Below are 12,432 nucleotides of genomic sequence, written 5' to 3'. Positions count from 1 at the left end.
TGTAATGCCTAGGAGCTTGCCTTTCCCTGGTTGTTGGATGTCGCCTCACTGAGCAGTTTGTACCAGTTGAGAGCAAGTAGTGTACGGCAGGTAGGGCGCCCTGGCATCAGAAGTGATTTCTTAAGACACCGTTCTTACGGTTAATGTGAGCTTTTTAGTACTTAATTTGTAAAAGGAATATTCATGTCTACTTAATTTTGTAGTTAGATACTCATTATTTTGAGCTTTGTATTATAAATTAAGTTACTGGAATAATGCAGGGTCACACACACACGCATAGGCCCAGTATTCTCCTCCAACCCCAGTATTATGGAGGCTGAGGCAGAACCATTGAAAGCTCAAGGCTAGCCTGGGATAGATACCGCAGAGATACACTCTGCCTCCCAAAAGAAAAGAAAAGAAAAGAAAAGAAAAGAAAAGAAAAGAAAAAAAAGAAAAGAAAAGAAAAGGGCATGGGGTGCACACTCGGGGGAGGCAGGAAGATTGGATGTCATCCTTGGATTCATAGTAAGTTTCAAGGCTGACCTGCTACGGTGAGAAACCCTGTCTGTAAACATTTACTTACTCTGAATCCCGACTTCATAGTCTGAAACTCACGAAAAATGAAAATAAAAAAAAAAATGAAGTATTGAAATAGTGAGATTGCTTACCTTTAAAACATCAGGAATTGTGGCTTGCTTTGGAAAATGTCCTATTGCTCTGTATTTGCTTGAATGTTCTTAAATTCTGCTACCAGTATTACCTCCTCCCGAGTAACAGTCTGCTCACTTACACTCTTAGGAGAGGTCGGTCCCAGCTGTCTTCTAAGTCTAGTTTGGGGGTGGTGGGCAAATGGCATGGTCTCATTTTCTTGTGGCTAATTAGGGTTTAGTGCTCTACTGTGGTAGTTCTAGAGGTCGTCTCATAGTCTTGCCTCTGCTGCCATCTTGTGGCCATTATATTTTTTGATTCACAAACCAGAAGCTTGCTCCCTTTGAAAAAGTTTATTTAGTTTTCTCCCATTGTAAGACAAGTTTGTTATCGTTTGAGGAAGGTATTTTTTTTCTAGGGCCATGAGGTGAAACTTCAAGGACTCTTGAGAATCCCCAGCTCACACCATCCATGGTGAAGGGTGAAAGCTCCTTTGTGTGTCATTCAAAATAATGTGTCCATCCCTGGTCCATGACGGTCCGTGGCCTTGCACACTGGCAGTTTTAAAGTGGTTGTTCATGCCTGGTGTTGTGGGCATACCTTTAATCCCAGCACTCTAGGCACAGAGAGAGGGGATCTCTTGAGTTTGAGGACAGCCAGGGCTACAGAGAGAAACCCTGTCTCAGCAACCGGAAAAAGAAAGGAGCAGAAATGAAGTTGTTGACACCTTGGAGGACTGTTCCTGTATCTGCAGTGTTCCTGCCAACCTTTAAGTGGTGGTCTGTAAAACCGTAGCAAGGAGGGGCTTAGCTTGTTGTCTGAAAAGGCCTTTATTTCTGGATTTTCCCCATTCATTTCTGGGATATATGAAGCTTAGGGTTATATACAGAGGGTTGTGGGGTTTTTTTGGGTTTTTTTTACTGCTAAAGGTGATTTTGACCTTCACTTTATGGCTAAGATAATCCAGTCATATTGATTCTGACAAGGTAAAAGCTTGGGCAAATACTGAAATTGTCCATCATCTTCCTTGATCTATGGTAGACAGTCTGTTCAGCAACCTAACAAAAAGATGTGTTCAAAGCCTAAGCCCATATATCTGTTCTCACAAAGAATTTAGTAAATAAATCTTTGTGGTTTCCCTATATTTCAACTGAGTGATTGACAGCGCTCCCAATCTTAGCCGCCTGGCAGCCCTCTAGAACTTTTAAAAAGTAAGCTCATTTGAAAATACTGGATAGGCAGAGCATTGGTGGCTTAAATCCTGTTTTCCCTACCTACCTCAATATCACATAGCTACAAGACACAGCAGTAAAATGGTAACGGGAAAAAGTTAGAATTTGCTTCAAGGATCACTTCTAAATCATTTTAAATAGGTTGGTTAAACCTGTTTTGATTCTGGTTGTGTCTGAGGTGCTCTAAATGGTTAATAACAATAGGCCGGTTATGACTTACCCCTCGGGTCCCAGCACAAAGGCAGAAGTGGTGGTAGCCGTGAGGGTTCTGTGAGTGTAAAGATGGCCTGGTCTACATAGAGAGTTCCAGGACGGGTACGGCAGTATAATGAGGCTGTCTCCAAAAATACAATAGTAGCAGTGAAAAGTTTGGGTGTTTTGTTTTGTTGTTTGTTTTAGTTTTTTGTTTTTTGTTTTTCCCGAGTCAGGGTTTCTCTTTGTAGCCTTGGCTGTCCTGGAACTCACTCTTATAGACCAGGCTGGCCTCGAATTCAGAAATCCACCTGCCTCTGCCTCCCAGGTGCTAGCATTAGAGGCGTGCGCCACCACCGCCTGGCTTGTTTTAGTTGTTTTTTTTTCTTTTTTTGTAGGTGCATTTGTTCATGGGCAACAGTTTATTCTTACACCCAGCCTTTCCTAAGCACAGCCTTTTGTATGCACAGCCTAGTAGCCAATAGCAACGTGAGGCTCGTGATGCTGTGCTTGCCTGCCTGTCTTTGTGCCTTGAGAAGAGGAATGGGATACTTGTATAAATCGGTACGGCAAGCTGCTGCTCCTCAGGAGACGAAATGCCAGTATCCCAAATGGTACATTATCTTACACAGACAAACGAAAGCCTCGTTTATTATCAGGGTTTGCTTACTCAGAGTAACTTGTATGTAAGGATAAAGTGATACACTCTCCATGTTTGTCTTGTGACGGAGCTCCTAGGGTATCAGGTTTCAGTGCTTCTTACTGCGTTTTCACATGGGCTCCTAGATCTTAGACTGCAGTACTAACTAAGGATTAAACTTATATGCCTGTAGAAATTGCCTTTTCCATTAGTGTCTCTTAAATCATTCATACTGTAATATAATGTTAATATTTAAGTAATTCTGTCCTTCCCTTCTAAGCGATGCTGCTCTGTGTTGGAAGGGGGCTTGTGTGGGGTCCCTATCTCTTCTCTTGTTCCCAGTGCAACTTGACAGGTCAGAGATACTTGTTCAAGAGCTCATGAAATGGAGAAATGTGCCTTTGTCTAAAAAAGATGGGATAGTTTTAAGGATTCTTTATTGTCTTCTGAAAATAGCATCTTAGGAATTCTTGGGTCCTGTAAAATTCCATCAAAGGGAGAAGGGAGGGGCCAGAGAGACACTCAGAGGTTAGGAGTGCTGGCTGCTCGTGCAGAGGACCTGGGTCTGGTTCCCAGCATTCACATGGTAGCTCCAGGGATGTTAGTGCCGTCTTTTGACCTCTGGACACCAGGCACACATTGTGCATATACAACATATATGCAGGCAAAACACTCATACATATAAAATAATGAATCTATTTTTTCTTTTCTTTTTTTTTTTTGAGATAATTACATCATTTTCCCCTTCTCCTTTCCCCCGTGAAACCTCCCACAGACCTTTCCTTGCTCTCTTTCAAATTCGTAGCCTCTCTTTTTCATAAGTTGTTTTTATATGCACTCTGTGTGTGTGTGTGTGTGTGTATGCACATGTATAGGAAAGTAGAAGGCACAAATCTATGTTATGAAAGTCAAGGAGAAAATGGGATTGTTCATTTTATTTTCAGAGCCAGAGCTAGGTGGTTGTGGCACACACCGTTAATCCCAGCAGTAGGAAGAGGCAAGAAGGTCTCTATGAGCTCAAGGCCTATGTTACCAGTTCCAGGCCAACCAGGGATAAGACCCTTTCTCAAAAAAAAAAAAAAAAGAAAAAAAAGGAAAAGGAAAATGCAAAAGCCTGACCTGGAGGTTCTTACGGTAATCTCAGCGGGAGGAAGGCTACTGACTTGAAGTGGCCTAAGCTCCAAGTGAGCTCCGCAGGCATTCTTGACATAGTGAGACTGTGGGGAAAATCCACAAGAACAAAATTCCGTAACCAAAAAAGCTTCCTACAGATACTTGTAGAGGCATTTTAACAGCAAGAAGTACTTTAGAACAGTAGATGTACATTCTGAGGGATAGCGTTGTGGGAAGGCTGTGCAGGGATCAGCTGAGGTGGTGCACACCTTTGATCCCAGTGCCTGGGAGGGAGGCTGAGACAGGCTCATCTTGGAGATCAAGGCAGTCTGCTCTACCTAGCAAGCTCCAGGACAGCTGGGGCTGCATGGTGAGACCATCTCAAAAACAACAGAACAAAAAAACAAAATACGAGCCAGGCGCCAGGCGTGGTGTGGCGCACGCCTTTAATCTCAGCACTTGGGAGGCAGAGGCAGGTGGATTTCTGAGTTCAAGGCCAGCCTGGTCTACAGAGTGAGTTCCAGGACAGCCAGGGCTACACAGAGAAACCCTGTCCCAAAAAAAAAAAAAAATGCTCTTCCAGAAACGGCTTCTTGGCTGAGAGGCTCTGTGGTTAAAGTGCTTTTCAACAAGTGTAAGGACTAGAGATCCCCAGAACCATGGGCACACACATGTGGTAGGCATGCTGCACCTGCACCATTCTCCCCAAGTCAGGGATTACCAACTAGCCAGAAAAACTAGCAGAATCATCCAGTTCCGGGTCTCACTGAGAGACCCTGTCACTCATTTTCATTTTTCAAAATAGGGTTTATCTGTATCCCTGGCTGTCCTGGAACCGATTGTGTAGACCTGGCTTGTAGGCTGGCTTCAAACTCACCAAGATCTGCCTGCCTCTGTTTCCCGGGTGCTGGGATTACAGTTTGTACCTCCATCTTGTTTGAATCATGTGGGAAGAAGAATGATTCCTAGCGTTAGCTTCTTGCCTCCACAGTGTAGGCTCACACAGGTAGGACATCCATACATGCATGCGGTCCACTGCTCGTACATACGTGAAGAAACGGAGAAAACAATCTTTTAGATGTACAAATGTTTGTTAAGTATCCACTTGTTACCCACCATTATATCGTAATTAAGAAGTGCATACATAGTTATTTGTCTTAAAGTCTGAGCTAGGGACCAAGGCACAAGTCTCTACCCCTGAGGAACATTGCAGACTGGAGGTAGGTGGCAGGTAACCTAATGATTATTATTCAGAGTGATAAGGGCATTGTCAAAACCTGTCATCCCCATCACTGAATATTTTACCAGCAGAGAAAAAGTGTCTACCCATTGAATTAAAAAAACTGCAGTGACTGCTGCCTGTGCCTGCGTTTCCTGCACACTCTGGTCTCCGTGTGCATCAGCATCCAGACTACACAGAGCTAGCACTGTCCCTGAGGTGGGTATTATTGTTAGCAACACTTACAGAGTATAGGAGAGGAGCCGAAATGTGGTCACTATCACACAGTTTGTAAAAGGTAGGGCCAGTCTCATTCCTGGATTCACTTCTTTTTTAAGCCCCGTACCGGATCTTGCCTTACCTTTGAGCAGACAGGAATCCCTGTGTAAAAGGGAACTTTTAATGTATAAACAGCACTGTAGCATACACTTGTTGGCATTGTAAGTTTAGGATTTTAAGCAGCACAGAGAAAATTTGATTCCTGTCTAAAAGCTTTGATCAAAATGAGGTTGGGTGAATCCTGGCACTCTCAAGGCACAGGCAGGCGGATCTGAGTTCAAGGCTGGCCTAACCCACACAGACCTGTTCTCAAAAGTTCTTACAATTTTCCCCTCCCCCTCCCCCTTCCCCATGTGTCTCTGTGTCTGTCTTTCTCTGCCCCTCCCTCCCTCCCACCCCCACCCCCACGGGAGAGGCTTTTCTGACCTCCTGTGTGTCCGACTGCCTGGTAGAAAAGCTGAATTTTCCGGTACTAGTTCCTGACTTGGAGAGGCTTGGTTTCCCTTTTCTGTCACTTGTGCCCCTGATCATCCTGACCTTTTTTCTTTTTTAAAGATTTATTTATTTTGCCGGGCGTGGTGGCGCAGGCCTTTAATCCCAGCATTTGGGAGGCAGAGGCAGGCAGATTTTTGAGTTCAAGGCCAGCCTGGTCTACAGAGTGAGTTCCAGAACATCCAGAGCTACACAGAGAAACCCTGTCTCGAAAAAACAAAAAACAAAGATTTATTTTATTTATATGAGTACACTGTAACTGTCAGACATATCAGAAGAAGGCATCAGATCCCATTACAGATAGTTGCTGGGAACTGAACTCCGGCCCCCTGATTTTTTTATTTTTAATCTAGTATTTGGGGAGTGGGTGTCAGGATTAGAAATTAGGGATGACCAGGCGTGGTGGCGCACGCCTTTAGTCCCAGCACTCGGGAGGCAGAGACAGGCGAATTTCTGAGTTCGAGGACAGCCAGAGCTACACAGAGAAACCCTGTCTGGAAAAACCAAAAAAAAAAAAGAAGTAGTAGTTAGGGATGGTGGCAGAAAGGTAGGAAGATAGTTTATCTGATGGAGTCTCCGGATTTCTGTCTGAAGAGGGTTCGTTCGTTCTGCTGTTAGGAAAAGGAACTGAGGCCATTTCAGTCCGCAGATTAGCTTGTTGAGTCTTCAGCAGTTCTTTGTTGCTATTACTGGTGGTGGTGGTTGTTGTTGGAGGGGTTGGTTTGAGTTGTTGTTGTTGTTGTATTTTGTAACACAACATGCCCTAGTCTCTGTGTACTAGGGTTGTAGTGGGACTGAATCTTTTGTTAAGGTCGGTTTCACACTCACATCTGCTTGTGTGGAAGATGGCCGAGAGGCCTGGTCTTTGCTTGTCTCCCAGCCTCACGTTGGGCTTACCTCACCTACCCTGCCCCCAAGGAACACCTCTCACCTGCACCATCCTGTCCACCTGGATGCCTTCAGGCCTTAGCTGTGCACGGCCGCTCGCCTTCTCCTCATTGGTGTAAGCAGGCACCCTGGGGCTGAGTGGGCTTATTAACGACTGGGAACTCTGGCTCTCTTCAGAGACATCCACCCTTTCCTCTGATTTGAAAAAGAAACTCTCCCAGACTTACCCACTTCCCTCCAACTTTTCTAGAAAACAGAGAGAGGTTCCACGTGATCATTGGCAGAGGTGAGCAGCGAGTTAGTTATCCTGGGTGGGACAGTGATGGGCACATAAGAAAATGCTGTCTTGATGTTCTGAGAGTAGATAGAAGCTTTGGTCATCTTTAAAAATGTTCCTGCTTTGGCTTTAATCGTTTCTCATTCCCAACTCTGCCGTTGCCGGCACTTACTTTGGGTCCTCGGTCAGGCAGCTGTAACTGTCTGTTCTCCCCACCTGGCCCCTTCTTGGCCCTTTGGAAGACTGGGAGCAAGCACCCAGGCCTGTAGCAGTAGACCGCTTAGCTGCTGTAACCTGAGAAAAGAAGGGAAAGGCCTGGCCTTTGAAGCCAGTTGACTCCCTGTGGCCTGCCAGAGGGTAAGAACCTTGCTCACTCAGCGCCCTCCCTCTTTCCCCTCCCCTGCTGCATCAGGGCCCTCCCCCATCCGCACACACGGGCTGCTGGGTAAGTGGCAAGATGGCTCCCCTGCATGTCTCCGGCTGATCGCTGCCGCTTTGCCAATACAATAGAGTCAGCTTACTACCAGCAACCTGGCCATCTTCCTCCTCTTCCTCCAGAGAGACCAGTCCAGCTGAACTCGGGGTTTGCCGTGAGGACTTAAACGCTTATCTCTTAAACGCCCGATCTATTTTAGCCTCCCCGCTCCACCACCACCTCCCCTTCCATTTACCATTTTTTTTTTTTTGGATTCCCCAGTTGCTGCATCTTGATTTTCTCTCTCTCTGGATCGGGTGGCTGGGAGGAGGTGGTGGGAGCTGTGGGCAAGGAAGGGGGTTTGTCTGGTTCGGGATTTTTGTTTTAATTTTTTTAGGATTTTTTTGTTTGGTTTTTGTTATTTCTTCCATTCCAGAAAGGGATAAACAGCACTTCCAGGGGGAGAAAAAAATAATGATGTTCTCAGACAGCAGAGCAGGGTGAGAGGCTCGCATCCCCATGTGTCCTGCCCCCCCGCCCCGCCGCCTCATCCTCCCCAGCTTCCTCATGCCTCGCACTGTCTTTCATTTTGATCTGTTTTCAGGCATTCCGCTTTCTCCCTTTGTCCTTCCTGCTCGGTTTCTAATTGGCCCCAGTTGCCCTCTCTGAGCAGTAGGTTGTTTGTTTTGGTTTGGGTTTTTGATAAGCCTTTCTTCAAGATTTAAGCAAAAAAATCACGTGTTCTATGGGGTCCTGTTAGCTGGGGGCCCAGTCCTGGCTTCCCCCTCCCCCTCAGCTTTGCATCTCTCCCTGCCTACACTGGGGAGGCTTTTCTGACCTCTTGTGTGTCACACAGCCTGGTGAGAATTAATGCTGTATTTTCTGGTACTAGTTCCTGGTCTGGGGAGGCCTGGTTTCCCTTTTCTGTACCCCTTGTACCCCTGATCATCCTGATTTTGTTTTGATTTTTTTTAAATCTAGTTTTTGGGGGTGTCAGGGTTAGAAGTTAGGGATGGTGGCAGAAAGGTAGGAAGATAGTTTATCTGATGGAGTCTCCGGATTTCTTTGTCTGAAGTGAGTGATAACTTGTGAGCGAGTGGGTTCCCTGTTTTGGGGGAGTTGTCTGGTGTGGGGGAGGGTATTACTGACTTGGGAGGCCTGCTCTCTTTATCTCTTGGAAGTTGGAATGAGCAATGGGAGTGACTGGGTAAGAGTCAAATGTAACAACAGTCTCTGCTCTGAGCAGGTGATGGAGCCATTCCTCAGCTTTTCCTAGGGTGAGAGAGAAGTGGGCACCCTTACCAGCCCCATCACTCTTACTGGTCCTGGTGTCTGGAGACCCTGTGGATCACCGGGCACTTGCTAATTAACAGTTGATTAGACACAAGGTCGGGGTCATTGGCTACACCTATGCCCTTTCCAAAGTCTTGGGTTTTTTAGTTTTTATAAAGGAAGTGGGCTTCCTTTAAGGTTCTTGGTAAATTAAAGGTGCCTTAACTAGTGAGTAGAGAGGTTATAGCCTTCTAGACAAATTGAGGTAACTTTTGAAGAACTTTTCAGAGGAGACTGTTGGTTTCGTGCAGAGAGCTGTGAAATTAGTGTCTAAGAACTCTGAGTGCTGGGAACCCCACATAAAGGCCCCGTCTGGTACTGAGTGGCCGTAATGTGTGCTTTCTCCCTAAAGAAAGCATTCCCACTTTCCCCTAGCGCCAGAGTTCTAGTCTGGTCCCACCCAAGTAAGGAGCCATTGGGATTTTATGTCCCCAAAGCTAACATCTTGCTCTCTCTTCCCCTTCACTCTCTCCTGCCCTTTCCTTCAATCTCTTCCATGCTGTCAGTGAAGAGAAGGAGGAAGTGACCATGGACACCAGTGAAAACAGACCTGGAAATGAGGTGCCTGAGCCGCCTCTGCCTGTTGCAGACCAAGTTAGCAATGATGAGCGCCCAGAAGGCGGTGCTGAAGAAGAGGAAAAGAAAGAGGTAACTAGCCAAGCCACCTGTTGGGGAGGGTGGGCCGAGCATGGGCTTAGGGAGAATAGACCATCTCAGCCATCCCTCTTACACAGTGGGATGACCTAAAGGGGACAAGGCTATCCTTGGATCAGGATAGGGCAAGGGAGAATTCGCTGGTTTAGCAAGGGATGCCCCTTGTGATAACAGACAAGGCCTTTGGTTTCCTTTCCCTACATGAAGCAGTGATACAGAGCAGGCTCCTAATTTGGAAATCTGTTAATGGCCCTTTTTTAAAAAAGAAAGAAAGAGAGAAAAAGAAAAACCAAAAAACCCAAGTGCAGCTTTCTTGCTGCTGAAGCTTCTGTGAAGCTAACTCCTTGAGCTTTCCCTCCTTTTTAAAAGCTTGATGGCACTCGTCGCCACCTAGTGGGGCTTTGGGTCTCTTACTGAGTCAGCCATGCTGAGGAATTTTTGTTGCTCTTCTGCCCCCCAGTGGTCTAATTACGGAAGTGTAGCTTCTTAGAAATCCAAGGGGTGAACCACAAGGCCCTCTTAGGTTTTGTTTTGTTGGCACAAATATTACCATTTTTTTCCTGTACCCAATTCAAGAGGCTTCCCCCATTGGAGCCAGCGAAGTCTTCTTGACCCTTAAAGAAATAGAGTTAGCTGGGTTTGGGAGTGGTATTATTACAGGGTGGGAGGGGCTGTTGTGTGTGTAGCCTTTCTCTGGTGTGTGTTGCGGGGGTGGGGGCCGGTGAAAGTGATTTGATGTGCAGAATATTATTTATTACAAGGTCCTTCTTCCCCGTAAAACTTTGTCCAAGTACCTCATGTACGGTAATCCGCCCGTAAAATATAACCCTGCCCAACTGGCCAATCGCTGATGCCGCCTCTACCTCTGGACCCACCCGCTGCTACTGAGCCGCCCAATCAGAGCCGAGTCTGCTATCCAGGTGTCTTGGCCAGAGGGGGCGTGTCTGTGGGCGTCTGTGATGGGCCCCCTTTTGCCTCCCTGTCTTGCTTATGTCAGGGGGCTGAGAAGAGCACTGCTCCTGAGAGACTTGTATTGAGAACAAAGGCATTTGGAAAGGGGTGGACTTGAATCATCTCCCTGCTCGGGACACCCCAAGAAGAGTTGTGCCAGTGCTGGGGTGCCTGCCCACATGCCTTACCTATCAAAGACTGTGGGTTGCCTTGTTTGCTACAGACTGTTGGGATCCCCATCTAGGGACCAAGAAACCTAAGAGAGTCAGATGTTTATGACGACAGTGCCGTGCTGTAAACACTTGAGTGGGGCCGGTGGCCTAAGCTTTGTCGACTAGGAACCCTGCAGAGAAGTCTAGGGTCTGTACCCAGGGACTTAAAGCTGATGACAGCCCAGCCCGTGTGTCACCACTTGCTCATCAAATGGACTTTCCTTTGGTCCCTGCTGTCCATGGTGAAGGGCAGCAGCATGTTGGTTGCTTCAGCTTCTCCTCCATCCCTGGAGGCAGGGACTCACTCATCCACCCAACTGGAACCACTGTCTCAGCTGGAGTCCCTGAGGAGGTGCCAACGACAAACCAGAAGACGTACTCTGAGCTTGCTGCTGAATGTGTACCAGGTCCTGGAGAAATTGACTACTGCCACCCCCGGGCCACCTTCATCAGAGGCTCCATGATCCTGCTCGGTGACAGGACCTCTCCCCAGTTACACTCAGAGGAGGAAGGGACTTTGGAGTTGTCACCTGGATCCCAAGTGTTGGCTAGTGGCATTGCTGCAGCTTGCCACTGGTGGACATAGGGTCCTGCCTGCCTCATGAAAGAAAGGCAAGGAGCATTCCTGCCGCTTACGCTTGCTCGCTCATTCATCAGGGACTGCAAGATGATGCCCTACAGGGCCAGGACTGATGCTCTGCCCCCATCCCCCCTCTGCCCCTCGCTGAGGCTGGCCATCGCCAGTGAACTGTTTTGACATCTTGGAAACTGAGCAGCGTCCCCCCACACGTTTCCCTCCCGCCCCCCCTGCGCCCCTGGGAGGACTCTGGCAGTGCCACGCTGACTACCACGCCGTGCGCCCACCTTTTTTGCCAACCCAACCCCCCACCAATTGCACAGCGCCTAGCAGGGAGGGCTCATTCTGATTGGACGGCGGTTGACTAGATACAGTACACAGTGAGGTGCGATTGGCTGAACTGAAGATCCCAGGTGTGAGATGGTACCTGGAACATTTGTCATATTCCTAGTTTATTCTTTTATTTTCTACCTCTTCTTTAATCTTTTATTTTTATAATTTTTTTTTAAAATTTCTTTGTTGGGTTTATTTATTTGGTTCGTGTTTTTCTTGTTTTAATTAAGTTATTTTGTTTAATTGGTTTTTTGGGTTCTTTTATTTTCTTTTTTGGTTTTTTTTGTTTGTTTGTTTGTTTTTTGGTTTTTGTTTATTTCCTTTTCTCACTAACTTACCCATCATGAGCAACCTAGCTAGGGGTCAGGCTGGCTCTTAACACAGACCAAGGAGACTTGGTTAGATGACACAGGTGGGGCTGGGGGTGGGAGGGAAAGGGAGATTAAGAGGGTCCTGCCCTACCCTTTAGAAGGGTGGTAGGGTGGTCTTAGTTTTTCCAGAAATAAGCACCTATAAAAGTGCCCCTGCTCTGTCTGTAGTGTCACTCCACTGTGTGTCTGGAAAGAGGCTTGCCCAAATCTGTCTTGTGGGATTTGTTTTGGTTTTGATCCTTGGCCAGAGCCACTGGATTTGAGCCCTGTTTGAAGGGGGAGCGTTAAGGCTCTGCTGGAGTAAGGGTGGTGGTTAGGAAGGCTGAGGCTTTCTCTGGGGCAGCTGGCCTTTTACCAGAGCCTCCTTAGACAAGAGATCCTTGTAAATTCTCTCTGCTACCTGTCCTTGGGTGCTTCATCTTCAGTGAACCTTGTATAATTATTTTCCTTGGTGTTGCTCTGAGTGGTCTTCAAGTATCCCATCTCCTGCCAAGATGTCAGACTAGGAGCTGAGTACAGGAAGCTTGTTGAAGTTGCCATCTCAAGAGTTGATTTTTCTCGTATCTTTCAAATTGGCAAGGAAGGACTTAGGAGGACCCAGTTACCTGGGTCTGGGCGTAGCTCG

At 46.9% G+C, this 12,432-nt stretch overlaps 1 protein-coding gene across 10 annotated transcripts in view; it reads left to right on the top strand.

Annotated features, from left to right (window-relative positions):
• Acin1 (apoptotic chromatin condensation inducer 1) overlaps positions 1-12,432 on the top strand; it is a 44,411-nt gene that overhangs the window by 25,505 nt on the left and 6,474 nt on the right. For 6 of the 10 annotated variants that reach the window (XM_021182214.2, XM_021182212.2, XM_021182213.1 and 3 more), the window contains one exon: positions 9,216-9,357. In XM_021182214.2, coding sequence (XP_021037873.1) covers positions 9,216-9,357 — 142 coding nt within the window. Of the gene's footprint in view, positions 1-7,401; positions 7,553-7,576; positions 7,878-9,215; positions 9,358-12,432 lie in introns of those variants that run through there. The other 4 variants (XM_029468787.1, XM_029468786.1, XM_029468785.1 and 1 more) reach the window with 3 other exon arrangements.

This window comes from Mus caroli, chromosome 14 (assembly GCF_900094665.2).
Source record: "Mus caroli chromosome 14, CAROLI_EIJ_v1.1, whole genome shotgun sequence".
In the NCBI taxonomy this organism is placed as follows: Eukaryota; Metazoa; Chordata; class Mammalia; order Rodentia; family Muridae; genus Mus; species Mus caroli.
The sequence above is the reverse complement of the archived record's forward strand: the minus strand, read 5'-3'. Positions and strand labels throughout refer to the sequence as shown.